At 43.8% G+C, this 16,457-nt stretch overlaps 1 protein-coding gene across 11 annotated transcripts in view; it reads left to right on the top strand.

Annotated features, from left to right (window-relative positions):
* Positions 1 to 16,457, top strand: part of dlg3 (discs, large homolog 3 (Drosophila)) — a 1,021,949-nt gene that overhangs the window by 668,254 nt on the left and 337,238 nt on the right. For all 11 annotated transcript variants that reach the window (XM_072505485.1, XM_072505481.1, XM_072505482.1 and 8 more), the window contains 3 exons: positions 10,987 to 11,123; positions 12,419 to 12,563; positions 13,848 to 13,998. In XM_072505485.1, the coding sequence (XP_072361586.1) occupies positions 10,987 to 11,123; positions 12,419 to 12,563; positions 13,848 to 13,998 (433 nt within the window). The remainder of the gene's footprint in view (positions 1 to 10,986; positions 11,124 to 12,418; positions 12,564 to 13,847; positions 13,999 to 16,457) is intronic.

Raw genomic sequence — 16,457 nt, 5'->3', positions numbered from 1 at the left:
AATACTCCCTCATTATCCAAACAAATTAGAGAAAAGTAATTCTCAGAATTTAATTCTTTTATCCCTGCTTCATTACTACCAAGACCTCATGCTTGTCCTCATCTCCTCCATCCCAATACCTTTTAATATGACACACTCTGAGAGACTTGCGATTATCTGGTGTGCATGTCAGATCATTTATTTCACTCAGTTTTTTTTCAATCTGATATGGTCCACTAAGTCTCGCTTTCAATGGTTCACCCGGCACAGGTAATAACACGAGCACTTTTTCCCCCTGCTTAAAAAATTCCAGTCTGCATTCTCCTATAAACCATATCTTTCATTCTTTGCTGTGCAATCTTTAAATGCTTCCTTGCCACCTCACAAGCCCCATTCAGTCTCTCTCTGAAACTCGATACATAGCCCAAAAGTGTAATCTCCGATTTCTTACTCAATAATTTTTTTGGATTAATATCAGTGGTCCTCTAACTTCATGTCCATAAACCAATTCAAAAGGATTAAAACTTGCAGAATAATTTGGTACATCCCTAATGGCAAATAATGAAAATGAAATCCTTTTGTTCCAATCATGAGGGTAATCTTGACCAAATGCTCTCATCATTATTTTCAAAGTTTGATCACCTCTCTAATGCTCCCTGTGACTCTGGATGATATGCTGATGATTTATATTGTTTTATTTCCAAGCTATTCATGACTTCTTTAAATAATCCTGACATGAAATTTGACCCATGAACCGATTGTATCTCTTTCGGTAAGCTATATCTAACAAAGAACAAAGTAAAGTACAGCACAGGAACAGGCCCTTCAGCCCTCCAAGCCTGTGCCGACCATGCTGTCCATCTAAACTAAAATCTTCGACACTTCCGGGGTCCGTATCCCTCTATTCTCATCCTATTCATGTATTTGTCAAGATGCCCCTTAAACATCACTATCGTCCCTGCTTCCACCACCTCCTCCGGCAGCGAGTTCCAGGCACCCACTACCCTCTGTGTAAAAAAACTTACCTCGTACATCTCCTCTAAGCTTGCCCCTCGCACCTTAAACCTATGCCCCCTAGTAATTGACCCCTCTACCCTGGGAAAAATTCTCTGGCTATCCACTCTGTCTATGCCCCTCATAATTTTGTAGACCTCTATCAGGTCGCTCCTCAACCTCCTTCGTTCCAGTGAGAACAAACCAAGTTTATTAAACCTCTCCTCATAGCTAATGTCCTCCATACCAGGCAACATCCTGGTAAATCTCTTCTGCACCCTCTCTAAAGCCTCCACATCCTTCTGGTAGTGTGGCAACCAGAATTGAACACCATACTCCAAGTGTGGCCCAACTAAGGTTCTATACAGCTGCAACATGACTTGCCAATTTTTATACTCAATGCCCCGGCCAATGAAGGCAAGCATGCCGTATGCCTTTTGACTACCTTTGCCACCTGTGTTGCCCCTTTCAGTCACCTCTGGACATGTATACCCAAGATCTCTCTGACTGTCAATACTCTTGAGGGTTCTACCATTCACTGTATGTTCCCTACCTGTATTAAACTTTCTAAAACACATTACCTAGTAAAGAACTTGGTTAATTCCTCTATCACTCTTTTGGCTGTAATGTTTCTTTATGGTATCTTCAGGAAATCTACTGGATATATCTATAATAGTTAACAAGTATTGATTTCCACTTAGCATTTTGACAAGTGGTCCAACACAGTCAACTAGAACTCTTGTAAAAGATTCTTCGAAAGCTGGCTTAGGGATCAAAGCTTTATTGCAGCTTGTGGTTTCCCTATTACTTGATATGTGTGACATGTTCGACAAAATTAAACTTCCTCTTTATGTAGTCCCGGCCAGTAAAACTGTTTCTGTATCTTTGCTTGTGTTTTCTTTATTCCTAGATGTCCTCCTATTGGAATTTCATGAGCTGTCCTTAGAATTTCTTTCCTATACTCAGGAGGTATTACAATTTGATGTATTTCTGCCCATCTGTCATCTGCACTAATATGCGTGGGATACCATTTTCTCATAAATCCTTTACATAATAACATTCCGGAATACATGAGTCTCCAATTTTGAGTAAACCGTTTGATAAATTTGTTTTAATTTGGAATCACCCTGCTGTAATTCTATAAATCTCTTTGAGCTAAACACATCTTTTTCTTTCCTTTCATCTTTTCCATCTTCATTCAGCTTACTAAAGAAAGTATCAGATAACTTTGCCTCACTGTTATCATCCAGTGCTCTTAATTTCACCTTCTCTTGTCTCATCTCATGTGCCTGTGATCGTGTTATCACACAATCAGGAAACACCCCAGGATGGTCCATTTGCAATTCTTCTGCAGCTTGATTGTTTTCTATTGGCTGTTCAACCACCGTAGGTGTCATTATTATCTGTGATACATTTATATCATTCCCTGGGATGAATTGAATCCCTGCAATGAACAATGTTTCTAACACTCCTATAACCACTTCTCCCATCTTCAAGCTACTCTCTTTAAGTTTGCTTTCACTAGAGACATTTTTTAGTCTCTCCATAAATACCGCTAACGCGAACTTCTTCCTTCAATATCCCTCCCGAGTAACGAATACCTTTATCCCACAACATTAGGGATTGACTAATTTCTGTATTTCTTAAAAATGTAATATCTTTCCCCATTACATTTTGTATACATGAAAAAACTTTCCCTTCGCATACAACAGCGCCAGGGACCCGGGTTCAATTCTGATGTTGAGTGATTGTGTGGAGTTTACACGTAGTCAGGGTTTTCGCCAGGTTTTCCGGTTTCCTGCCACAGTCCAAAGGTGTGCAGGTTAGGTGGATTGGCCATGCCAAATTGCCCCTAGTGGCCAAAGGTTAGGTGTGGTTACAGGGATAGAGCAGGGGATTGGATCTAGGTAGGGTGCTCTTTCAGAGGGTGGGTGCAGACTTGATGGGCCGAATGGCCTCATCCTGCCCTGTATGATTTTATTCTATGAAGATCCTTGAACATATCACCACCACCTGCTGTTCACTCTGCCCCTGTACAAGTTGTGCACACTTATTTTCACCTTATTGTTTATTCTTCTCTGTGTACAAACCCTACCAGCTTCTCTTGTTCTCCAGTCTCTGATTTAATATTCCCCTTCTTAAGACTTATAACTCCAACTGGCTTGCCATTTAACTCTCAATTATAATGATTTTGTATAGCCCATTTTATTACAATAAAAGCATCTAACTTTCCTCATATCCCTCATTCCCTCAGCATTGTCTTTTTTACATTGAAGTGAGGTCTTCATGGAATTTTCAGCCACTTCCTCTCTTGTTTGACTGTCTTTTCTTGCACCTTCCCATTTTCTATCTTTCCACGATTCAAAAGTATGCCCAAAGAAAGGCTTTTCCCAATGAACCAGTTCATTGACATCAGCAAGCTTCGTGACTTGCCTCACAGTTTTAACTCTTTGTTCCTCCACATGAGATTTTATCATTGCAGGTAATGAATCTGTGAATTCTTCCAACAGAATTACTTCTCTCAGAGCCTCATAGGTCCCTTCTATTTTTAATGTTCTCCCCCACCTATGAAAATTACTTTGTTTAACCCTTTCAAATTCAATACAAGTCTGTCCAGACTGTTTTCCTACATTTCAAAACTTTTGTTTGAGCCTCTGGTACTAACCCATTAGCACTCAATATAGGTTTCTTCACTGTGTCTTACACCCCAGATTTGTCCTCTGACAAAGACGCATAAACGTCACTACCTCTATCTACGAGTTTACTCTGTAAGAGCAGCACCCAAATATCTTGCGACATTTCATTTATCTCACTATTTCCTCAAATTAATCAAAAAATGCCTCCACATCGTTTTCATCTAATTTTGGAAGTGCCTGTACAAACCTAAACATCTCCACACTATCTTCATGTCTAAAACTACTTCCATCCTCAACCTACTCTGGTGTCTCTGCTTTAACTTCCAGCAGTTTAAGTTGAAATGCTCTCTCTTTCTCCTTTTCCCTTCCTGCCATTGCAAAGTTCTCCATTTCCAATTCCCTCTGAAAAGCTTTCTCTTTGCCTGCTTCCTCGCTTTACATTCCCTGCATTTTAATTTCTTCAGTTCTTTCTCTTTTCCCTTAATTTCTAATTCTTTCATTTGTAATTGAATTATAGCTAATTCAAATCCCTCACTTTTCAAAGAACTTAGTCTATGTGACTGCTCTTGTACATTTAAATGCTTAGCTCTTCTTTCAATTACCTCAGCTTCCTTAGTCCCTGCAGGTAATCCTAATTGTAAAATGTTCGCCAATTTCCATCAATTTACCTTTAGGTACACTTTTCAGACTTTTCAAGGTTATATTGCCTACTCCCAGCCATGTTTTAGCCATTGCAGTCATTAGTCATGTTGCAGTCATCTTATTTTAAATCACACACCTCCTCAATTGGTCCCACACTTTCCTCACTCCTGTTATGTTTGAAAGTCACAAATTCCCCTACACCCAAGGAATTATACTTTTCAAAATCCTGCCAAAGAGCCACCAATTTTGTTGTGAAACCCACTGATGCTAAATCATCCCAAAACCCAGAAGGGTAACTTGGAACATTGGTTCTTAGTGGTGCGTATTTTCAATTTGATATGATGTCAGAATAAATATGCAAATCAGGGAGGAATAACCCAGTTGTTTTGTGACCAATTAATAAAGAATATTTATTAACTTAAAAAAAAAACACACAAGAAGGACTATAATATAATCAGTATACTGATGACTCTGCACAGTATTACAGGATGTCACTCCTTTGTTCCCAAATACCTACGTTTCCTGAATTCTGAGACGCCCTTTGTTCCTAAACAACATCCAATATTATAGAACTCTATGAGCTAAATCCAGAGGATAATTATCAACCACAGGTTATTTGTCCAGGTTTGGGCAAACATTCATCACTTTCAGTGAAGGTGTAATCTTCTTGGTTTGAGTTTTTGATTTTAACCGGTTGCCCTTTTAGCAATAACTTGTTTTCAGGGAGACTGTTCTCTGCAGCTGTATACGGCTGTGGTGTGTTGCTCGTTTTAGCCTTAGTTTAATTGCTCATGTTCTATCACCTTTGCTCTTGAGTCGCCAGGTATCTTTCTGATACCGCCACGTGGTTCAAGTCCGAGTAATGATCAATAATCCAACACACCGCTTAGTAAGGGTTAAATCAACACACATTTATTACATACAGTAATCAATACTTATACATTAATTCTACTTCTAAGCTACTTCCTACAACTAACAGGCCAATACTTAACTTTGGAAATGGCCCACCAGGTCAGGGAAACAAATGGCCTTTCGTATGGGTTCTGAGCCTGCGGGATTCAAAGCGGGTACAGGTCGATAGTCAGGAGTGCCTGTCTCGTAGCGAGCATTGGAGTAAGACTTACAGTTCTTGCGGCTGTTGTAGAAGGTCAGCAGAAGGGTCTCGAAGGGTGTGGAGAGGAGAAGAGAGAGCGATTTGAACTTGGCCCCTATTCTTTTAGTCCCCAGGGGCTTCCCGCCTTTCAGGGCGGACCCTGTACCTGGTTCCAAGTGATTGGACTTCGTCCCAATCACTTGGTTTGATATTCTCCAATGCTGGAGCGATTCCCTGATCGATGGGCGGTCTTGGGGTGGTCGTTCACCTCTCTTTTGTGTAGGCTCCTGCTGGCGCCAAAAAGTCTGGGTTGGCTTTGTGTGTCTAATTTGTAGCATATTGTTCCCGGGGATTGCTAATTAGTATTCAGATGGCTGGTGTGTTGTTGTGTTGATGGCTGCAGGTATTGATTCTGTCTGGCCTCCCCAGAGGCGAATACACAGTTTTGCCTGCAGCTGCCTGTTTGAGTCCTGTTGGCTGATTTTCCCATCAGCCTCTTCAGTTCGCCATTTTAAATCGGGCTTTGGCCATTCTAATCTAGAGTTAGCCATTTTAACTGGCTACATGCCCTCCTTGTGATCCTAACGCGAAGCGTGAAGTATCACATCATTATTGTTACTTTCCATTCCCTGACCCGGGGGAGGGGGGACACCTCCTACATGGCCTCTACACTGACCATAGCTATGCACAAAAAATTTTAACTAACAATTCTAAGGGCGCTATGTCAGACAGGGACATGCATTACAAAACAACAAACTTGGAACCTCTAACTTATCTTTAGTATACTACACTCGCTAAACATTCCATTATCCTACCTTCCTCAATCATACAACAAAATCACAGCATTTCATACAGTCTTTCCTGGCTTGGCAGTCAAGCTCAGGATCATACAATTTTTGCTCATCAAAAAGGTTTTTACATCTCTTTATTTACAACAACAATAAACGCAAGTTTATTATTTTATTATAGATCGCGGGGGTCGGGGGTCTGGTCGTAACCGAACATAGTGGATCTGATCCTATATACCGGGGTTCGAGCGCGGTAGGCTCTCCTTCTCCAATTACGTAGGCGCATCGTCTGCACTATCGGGGTTGTCAGTGTGGTTCAGTGGTCGGTGGTGGGGTTTGATCAGAAAAGTGATCAGGAAGGGATCACTTGGATCGAAGTCGGATTGCATGGGGAGGGTAGGGAGGCGTGCTGTGGCTATCGTCCGAGTCACAGTCGCTGTCTCTGCTGCTGCAGTCTGTGGGCGTTCCGGGGCAGAGTGTATATTTCGGGGGTGGAGTTGAGGTCGAGTCCGTGGCTGGGCTGAACGTGGTGGGGGTTGGTAGGGGTACGTTGGCTGTGGGCGGGGTGTGGTGTGCTGCGTCAAGCATGACGTGGTGTGCGTGGTTCGACTGTGTTCCATAAACCTTCAGCTGGTTTATATGAAACCACGCAGTCTTACCATTGGGGTACTTTATTTTGTAAACGGAAGGGCTTACTTTATCCGCAATGGAATACGGACCCGAGTATTTAGGTGACAGGAATGTGCTGGGGTTATATACAGAAAGCATCACTTGCTGTCCGATATCGTACTCAGTCGCATGCACTGTCTTGTCGAAACAAGCCTTGCTCTGTTTCTTTCTGGTGCCCAATTTTACTGCGGCTGCTAACTGAGCCGTTTTAACATTTGCAACTAATTGCTCCACGGCTTTCTCGTGTGTGAGGGCCGTTACTTCGGGGCTGGTCAGGTCTAAACCTAACAAGTATTCTGTGCCTTTCATGGGGCGTCCGGTCATGAGAGTGCGTGGGGTGTAACCTGTGGATGTAGAAATAGTGTTACGCAAAAACATCAGCACAAAAGGGAGGACTGAGTCCCAAGTGGTGTTGTTCTGCTGGACCATTTTTCTGAGTGTGGTTTTTATGGTCCGATTCATGCGCTCCACGATACCACTCGACTGTGGGTGGTATGCTATGTGGAATTTTTGGGTGATGCCAAATATCGTGAGGACGTTCTGCATGACAGGTCCTGTAAAATGGGAGCCTTGGTCAGATTCAATGCTGCGGGGGAGTCCCCATCCTGTAAAGATGTGGTGGGTTAGAATCTTGGCTGTGGTTTTTGCAGTGTTTGTGCGGGCTGGAAATGCTTCCACCCATTTTGTAAATGTGTCTATGACCACAAGTACATATTTATAGCCATTCCTGCAAGGGGGCAATGGACCTATAAAATCAATCTGGAGGTTAGTCCAGGGGCCATTAACGGGTCGGGTGTGGCTGAGTTGGGCCTTTTTGGCATATCTGTCGGGGTTATTCTGCGCACAGATAAGACAATTTTTGATGTAATGGCTTACATCTTCCTTTAAATTTGGCCACCAACAAAGCTGTTTGAGATGGGCTGTAGTGGCATCGATTCCCTGATGTCCATGACTGTCATGGAACAAACAAATCAATTGGTTCCTGTCCTGTTCAGGAACCACATAAAGGGTGTCCTTTAACACCACACCGTCATGTGTGGTCAGTGTATTTCTAAACCTCTCGTATGAGGCGGGATACTTCCCTTTTACAATCTCCGTGAGATTGTTGTCCTGCTTCTGGGCCTCTACTAGATCCTCGATCTTGGTCTGCGAGACCTGAACTGCACTCACTGGCGCGCTTTCGGGGGGTTTCCAAAAATACCCATGTCTGGAACCTGCCTTAGCCTGTGCATCGGCTTTTACATTTCCAGGGGGGGAGGAACGATGGTGGCTGCGGACTTTTATGATGCCAAAAGTCCTGTTCTGGGCTTTTTCTAAAATATGGTGGAGCAATGGGGCTGAGGGGAGGGTTTTTCCATCTGCGGAAACAAATCCTCTTGCTTCCCACAGGGGCAGAAATTCCGTAAGGCTGTTACATAGAGGCTGTCCGAGTATATGTCTGCTGGGCTGGGGAAGGAATCTGGGTGTTCAACTATATATGCGATGGCCGCAAGCTCTGCTGCCTGCGCGCCTAAGTGTCCGGGTAGTTTCAATGATATTTCCTCAAGGGCGCGTCCCTGCGCGTCCTCGACATAGATCCCGCAACCTGTTATGCGCTTCCCATCCAAGACCGTGGAAGATCCATCCACATAAATCTTTATGGGCTCACACGTGTCCGTGTGCAGGGGGCTCTGAGTTGAATTACCTATCTTTCTGGGGGGTGTTTTAGCGATAAAGGGGCCTGTGTTGTGGTGTGGAGAGATAATCTCACATTCATGGGGGGTTCCGGGGTACTGTAAATTGTCGGCTAAGTAGGTGTGTGTCTTTGTCCTTTTCACAGTGATGTCCCGTCCCTGCAAGAGAAGGGTCCATCTGGCTGCTCTTATTTGGCTTACTGTACCGTCCTTGGGACGTCCATCCAGTAAAAGTTGGGTGGGGGTGTGTTCGGTCAGAATTGTGATGGGGTTCAGTCCGGTAATATATGAAAAGTACTGGACTGCCCAGAAAACTGCGAGCAGGTGCCTCTCACAGGCTGAAAATCCCTGCTCCACAGCATCTAAAAGTCGGGAGGCGTAAGCTACGGGTCTTAACTGGTCGTGCCGTTCCTGGAGGAGCACGGCCGAAAGGGTGCGGTCTGTGGTCGCTACCTCTATGGCGTAAGGGGAAAGCGGTTCTGGAACTTTTAGTGCGGGGGCTGCTATGAGTGCCTGTTTTAAAGAGTCCACAGCATCCGTATGCTGCGGAAGCCATTCCCAGGGGGCTCCTTTCTTTAGGAGGTCTGAGAGGGGCGCTGCCTTGCTGGCGAAACCGTCAATGTGGTTTCGGCAGTAGCCAACCAGTCCTAAAAACGATCGGAGGGCTGAAACGTTCTGGGGAAGGGGCAATTTAGCAATCGAGTCAATCCTTTTATGCTCAATCTCGCGTTTACCGTGCGTGATAATTGTTCCCAAATATACCACTTTTTCTTCCAAAATCTGGGCCTTTTTGGGGTTGACTTTACAACCAATTGAATGTAATAGTTCCAGGAGTTCGGACAGAAGCTCAATGTGCTCTTCCTTGGTGTCTGTCTGCAGTAGTAGGTCGACTATATACTGTACCAGACGTTCGGGGCGAGAAAATTTTGCTAGTCCATTTGCCAGCTGTCGGTGGAAAATGGAGGGGGAGTTGTGGAATCCTTGTGGCAGGCATGTCCACGTGTACTGCTGTGCTTTAAAGGTGAAGGCAAATTTGTACTGGCACGCCTTTGCCAATGGAATGGACCAGAATCCATTACTGATGTCCAAAACCGTGAAGTAGCGGGAATTGAGTCCCTGCTTGAGCATGGTCTCGGGACTTGTTGCTACGGTGGGGGCTGCTGCGGGGGTGACTTTGTTGAGTTCCCGATAATCAATGGTCAGTCGCCATGATCCATCGGGCTTTCTCACTGGCCAAATCGGGACATTATTAGTGGAGGCTACTGATCTAAGTACGCCCTGCTCTAATAAGCTCTCTATTACTTTTAAGATTTCTCCCTCTAGGGTCTAGGGTCAGGTCCTGTTACTTGTACGGAGCCAGTCATCCGTCCACAAACCGGCTACATTTGGTGTTAGCTGCCTGTGTCTCTTTCTCTCATTATTATGCTATGGATATATCATTCTTTTCCTTTGATGTTACCCACCCTGTAGACCAAACTTTTTAGTGTATGAGTGCCAATTCCTTTATCACTCTACTTTGAAATGACCTATTCTATACCCCATTGTTTTCCCCTCGTCACATAGGTAAACACTTGCTTTTCTCACTAATATGCTAATTCACACCCTCTTCACACAGCTGCCCTTATCAATTCCGCCTTTTATTTTCTTTTATCCCAATTTCATTCTTTAATGGGCAGCACAGTAGCACAAGTGGATAGCACTGTGGCTTCATAGCGCCAGGGTCCCAGGTTCGATTCCCCGTTGGGTCACTGTCTGTGTGGAGTCTGCACGTTCTCTCCGTGTTTGCGTGGGTTTCCTCCGGGTGCTCCGGTTTCATCCCACTGTCCAAAGACGTGCAGGTTAGATGGATTGGTCATAATAAATTGCCCTTAGTGACCAAAAAGGTTCGGAGGGGTTATTGGATTACGGGGATAGGGTGGAAGTGAGGGCTTAAGTGGGTCGGTGCAGACTCGATGGGCCGAATGGCCTCCATCCGCACTGTATGTTCTATGTTCTAATCTTAATGTTCCCCAATTCTTAATACATTCTATTCAGCATGTATTGTATGTAATCTGCACAAGTCTATAGTTGTTGAACTCAATGTTGAAACTTATGGCCTTTTTCCTTCATATTAAAGCCTTTATTTTAATATCCTGTATATTTATTGTCTCAATTCAAAAACCCTCCATTCCGCCCCCGCCCCTTTTCCCTGCCCACAGCAGGCTATCTGTCTCTTGTTCTTAAGGTTGCTATATCTTGTTGCCATCTCTCCCAGCTACAGATTAATATCCAACATGTTTTCCCTCTCTTTAGTTCTGATGAAGAGGCAGACAGACCCGAAACTTAACTCTGTTTTCTCTCCCTCCAGATGCTGCCAGACCTGCAGGGTTTTTCCAGCACTCCCTGTTCCAGAAATCTGATATGTTCTTTTGTGGTTAAAGCCCAGAGAAATTGACACCTCACATTCATTACAACCTGAGTATTGCTTTGGAATTGCAGTATCACTTCTTTGTTTTTCATACTCTGTCTCCTAGGTCTGGGGTTCAGTATTGCTGGAGGAATTGGGAATCAGCACATTCCTGGAGATAATAGCATCTATATTACCAAAATCATTGAAGGCGGTGCTGCCCAGAAGGATGGTAGACTGCAGACAGGGGATCGACTGCTTGCTGTAAGCACTGGGTTTTATTTATACACTTCAATGTGTTTAGTCACCTTGCTGTTTTTGAACGTGAAGCTAAAATGTATTTTTGTAGTAAATTGCAAATGAACAAACCAAATTCAGAGGAAGAACCCGCATTTAAGTGTACATTTACTCAACAAGCTGAATTGAGTAACTAAATGAGGGGTGGCTGATATTGTGTATCTAGACTTTCAAAAGGTATTTGGTAAAATACCACAGGGTAGACTTGTTCGTAAAATTGAAGCTTATTGGATTAAAGGGAACAGTGTTAATCTGACATTGGCTAAGAGACAGAAAGCAGGGAATCGTGATAGGTAGACATTTTTTTTACAATTGCAGGAAACAAGAGTGGTGCCCCACGAAGGTTGGTATTAAGACCAGTACTCTTTTCGGCATATGTTAATGATCTTTGGCATAATTTCACATTTTGCAGATATCACAAAACTCTGAAATGTATTCAACAGTGTGGAGGATTATAGCAGACTTGAGCAGGACATAGACAGATTGGTGAAATGGGATGTTACATGGCAGATAAGCTTAATGTGGAGAAGTACAGAGGAATACATTTTCAGAGGAAGAATGAGGCACCATGATCTAAATTATACAATTGCAATGAAAAGAGCGAGCCTGGGGTTTTACATACACAAATGTTTTAAAGTGCCAAGACAAATTGACCCAGCTTTTTCTAATGCATCTTTGGCTTTATAAACATAGGAAAGTCAAGAAAACTATGCCAAACTTTTCTAAATCACTGATTAGGCCTCAGCTGGAGCTGGAACTTTGTGCCCAGTTCTGGGCACCGCAATTTAGGAAGATGACGAGGGGGCAGAAGAGATTTATTATCCAGTGAAGAAACTGGAGAAGGTGGGATTGTCCTCTTTAGAACAGTGAAGGTTAAGAGGAGTTTTAAAAAAGATGCCACAAATTTTATGGGGTTTTCATCGAATACATGGACAGGAATTGTTTCCAATGCCAGGACAATTGACAACCAGAGGACACAAATAAGAAATTGGCACGAGAACCAGAGGTGAAATGAGAATTTATTTCAGACAGCGAGTTGTTAGGATCTGGAATTCACTGCCTGTGAGGGTGGTGGAAATAGATTCAATAATAATTTTTTTTTAAAAAAGGGAATAGGATAAATACTTAAAATGGAAAAGAATTATTGAACTTTGAGGAAAGAGATGGTGAGTGGGATTAATTTTTCAAACAGCCTTCCTAGGCATTGTGGACTGAATGGTCTTCTGTGCAAATGTGAAAACGTCGCTGTTTGTGCTGGACAGGTCAATAACATCAGTCTGCAGGAGGTACGGCATGAGGAAGCAGTGGCTGCTCTCAAGAACACCTCGGATATGGTATATTTGAAAGTTGCTAAACCTGGTGGCAGCCACCTCAATGATGTATATGCGCCACCTGACTATGCAAGCAGTAAGTATTGTATCAATTGTACAATCTTACCTTACTGACAACATTACTACAAAGATGAAAATTTGTGCAAACCAGGATTTGGGTGGCAATTCTGTGAGCAGCGATTCAGTTGGTTAAGGTTATGCCTATATGTAAATTGAAGCATACTAACTGAGAAAATTCCAATTTTGAATGGAAATAGGAACTTGGTCCCCTCATCCCAGCTGCTGTATGGTACAGGGATTTATCTTCATTACCCTCAGTTACAGAAAAGATAAATGAAACTGAGTTCACCTCAATTTCCAGTGGCCTCCAACAGCCAATCCTGCTGTTTATCTAATATCTACCTGCAGCCTCTGCAATTTGCCATCATCGGTATGAAGCCAGCAGGTGGGATTTAAATGAGGCCTAGGTGTTAAAATGAGCATCTAATTCACATTGCTGCCAACACCCCCCCCCCCCCCCCCCCAAACAAGACCAAATATATATATATATTTTTTTCCTTTTTTAAAAATAAATTTAGAGTACCCAATTAGTTTTTTTCCAATTAAGGGGCAATTTGGCGTGGCCAATCCACCTAGCCAGCACATCTTTTGGGTTGTGGGGGCGAAACCCACGCAAACACAGGGAGAATGTGCAAACTCCACATGGACAGTGACCCAGAGCCGGGATCAAACCTGGGACCTCGGCGCCGTGAGGCTGCAGGGCTAACCCACTGCGCCACCATGCTGCCCTACAAGGCCAAATATAACATCAGGATCATAGTTTGTTATCTGTTTTGTTGCCACTACCACAAAACTTTCCATAACTTTATCCATTACTTACCCAGACATTTTCTGCAGCTTGGCCCGATACACAGCATCTGCAAACCTTGCTATCACACAGTCAGACACAAACTAGAGCCTGGTGTATTCCCCAACCTGACATACTTTCCATTCTGACGGGCTCCACATCTGATATACTTCTGCCTGATTTACTCCTTGGTTTGGATCACATTCTGACCTGCCTCACTCTCTGGCCTGACGTAGCCCGCAGCCTGTGATTCTTACTATGATCAGTCTGGAACCCTGTAACTCTCACTGTCTTCATGGCAGGAAATGTTTGTCCTCTACAAGACGACAGTGAGTTTATGTCTGGAGATCATGGGGGTAAACCCATTTCCAAGTTCTCAAGAAACAACATTTTAACGTTCCAATATATTGTAGTACTGAGCATCTTAGAAAAAGTCATGTTTATTCTGGCTAGCATGTAACATTTAGATTTGAGCAGCTTCTCAAACTCATTACATTTATCATTCTGATGCAGCATTTTCTGCCCTGACTGATAATCACGTGAACTCTGCAATGGGTTATATGGGTGGAGTTGAAAATAAACCCACATATCCGCTGCCAGCAATCACTTCGGGGCGATATTCTCCAGTCCCTCGGCATGTGATGGGAGACGAAGACTTCACAAGGTCAGTTTCTGCTGGTACTTTGCAACAGAATGTTAGGCTGCAGCTTTGGGATGGAAAAAGTGGTAAATGTTACCCATGAACATTCCTGAGCAGAATGGATATGGGAAGTTCGGATTGTTTGACAATTCTTATGATGGATGGGAGAACAAAAGTGTGAACAAAATCTATTGTTTATTTCTTTGAAGAAATAAGGAACTTGGACAAAGGAACTAAGTGGAAGTTATTTATTTACATTTAGCTTTTGACACAAGGGTGTCACACAAAAAACTGGTTCTCAAGATTGGAAGACTTGGAATGGGATAAACTGGAGAATTTAGCTAAATCAGAGGAAATAAAGTAGTTGCTGCACTTGGAATATTAGCATGGAAATTAGCACTTGGAATATTAGCATGATTAGCAGGATGTTTCAGAGATCAGCACTTATGAATTGATACATGAAATATGTGGCGGAATCGTACCATATTTTTCAGCGTCAGCCAGTTATCAGAGCTGAAAACTGGAGTGTAACTCTCCAGCTGCACAGAGCAGTATTCATTCCAGGTCATGAGCCTCTTGGAATAAAACAAAATGAGGTATAGTCTGGTGGGGTGGGGCATGATGGAGCCAGCAATGCCAGATCCTGAGATTGGGCGGCATCTTTAAAGGGAGCCTCGTTGAGAATTGAAGATCAACTCCCCCTCCCACCCCCATCACCACGGAGATATTGTCAGCATTCCCCTGCACCCTCTGCACAATCACGGGGTCTCTCCGCCACCTCACTGTGGAGGTATTGCCACTGTTACCCCCTTCGCTGCCTGTTTCCCTCCATGCCTGCAAGTCCCCCCCTCAATGACTCGGCACTCTACACCCTCCCCCCACCCCCCACCACACATAGGCAAACACCTACCCCATGTGGCTCTCCAGAGGGCTTGCTCTGACACACCCCCTGACACTGCCGCTTGGCCAACCTGTGACAGGGAGCATTACCAGGGATGTGTCAGGGCATTCCACCCCCTCCCCCCACCCCGCCACCCCCGGAGCTATACAAATCTTTGCACACCCAGGGGATTCCTCGACTGATTCACATCTTCTAGTTGCTGTTGTAAACCTCACCGACTTGATGTTGCGACGGCAAGGTAATATTATTCAGTGAGGGGATCATGTGGTGGGGGTGCTGGGCAATTACATTGAAATGTATTCATAAACATTAAAGTGATGCTCTCATCCTTTGTGAACCTGGTGACATCAACAGGGGTGAGCGTGAAAAATCATGAAATGCGATTCTGTACAGATTTCCCACCTGTGTCAGCAATCCCGCGGATTGCTATTGCAGACTTAACATTTCCCCCATTCGCGCCCTTGGTGACTGGCTGACAGAAGACAGCCTGGGTACTGGTGGAGTAGCAATAGTTGGAGGATGAATGCTGTCATGTGAAGAGAGGAAAACAACTTTGTAGTCGATGATTCTGCTGCCATTTCTCCAAGGCAGTTCCTCAGCCATCCTTGAATCCTAGAATCTATAGATTCTTTGGCAATGTGTTGGAGGATTGTGTTACGATCCCAGATAATGTTATAACTTGACGGGAAATTCTGAGAATGGAACCCTGTCTTAAAAGACCATTGGCTGGGTTATCCACTGGTGGGATTCTCCGTTGCGTTGACAGCGCACACACACCTGCGGGTTTTCCGGTTGCAGGGGGGAATCCCATTTGCTGGTGGCGGAATAGAGAATCCTGCTGCCGGCAAGGGCGTGCCGCCCAGGAAAACATGGCTGGCGGATCGGAGAATCCCACTCCCTAACTTTTACTTTTTTAATGTAAAATGTGGGGGAACAGTCACAGGACCTCTAATTAGTATTAACAACAAGAAAAAAACATTTATTAAACATAAAAAAGTTGATTTATGATACAATGCGCCTTCACTTCTCCCTTATCTTAACAATTAGGATTTAAGATTAACATGGATTACAAAGTACATCTTTTTTTTAATTAAATATTTTATTGAAAATTTTTGGTCAACCAACACAGTACATTGTGCATCCTTTACACAATATTATAACAACACAAATAACAATGACCTATTTTATAAACAAAAAATGAATAAATAATAAATAACAAAAATGAAAACTAGCCCTAATTGGCAACTGCCTTGTCACAAGTAACACTCTCCAAAAATATAATTTAACAGTCCAATATATAATTATCTGTAGCAACGACCTATACATACTATACAGTACATATTAACAACCCTGAGAGTCCTTCTGGTTCCTCCTCCCCGCCCCCCCCCCCCCCCCCCACCACCACCCCCCCCCCCCCCCCCCCCCCTCCCCCCCGATCCTGGGCTGCTGCTGCTGCCTTCTTTTTCCCATTCCGTCTATCTTTCTGCGAGGTATTCGACGAACGGTTGCCACCGCCTGGTGAACCCTTGAGCCGACCCTCTTAGGACGAACTTAATCCGCTCTAGCTTTATAAACCCCGCCA

The sequence above is a fragment of the Scyliorhinus torazame genome, chromosome 5, assembly GCF_047496885.1.
Source record: "Scyliorhinus torazame isolate Kashiwa2021f chromosome 5, sScyTor2.1, whole genome shotgun sequence".
In the NCBI taxonomy this organism is placed as follows: Eukaryota; Metazoa; Chordata; class Chondrichthyes; order Carcharhiniformes; family Scyliorhinidae; genus Scyliorhinus; species Scyliorhinus torazame.
Note: the sequence above shows the minus strand (reverse complement) of the source record. Positions and strands in the feature narration are given on the sequence as shown.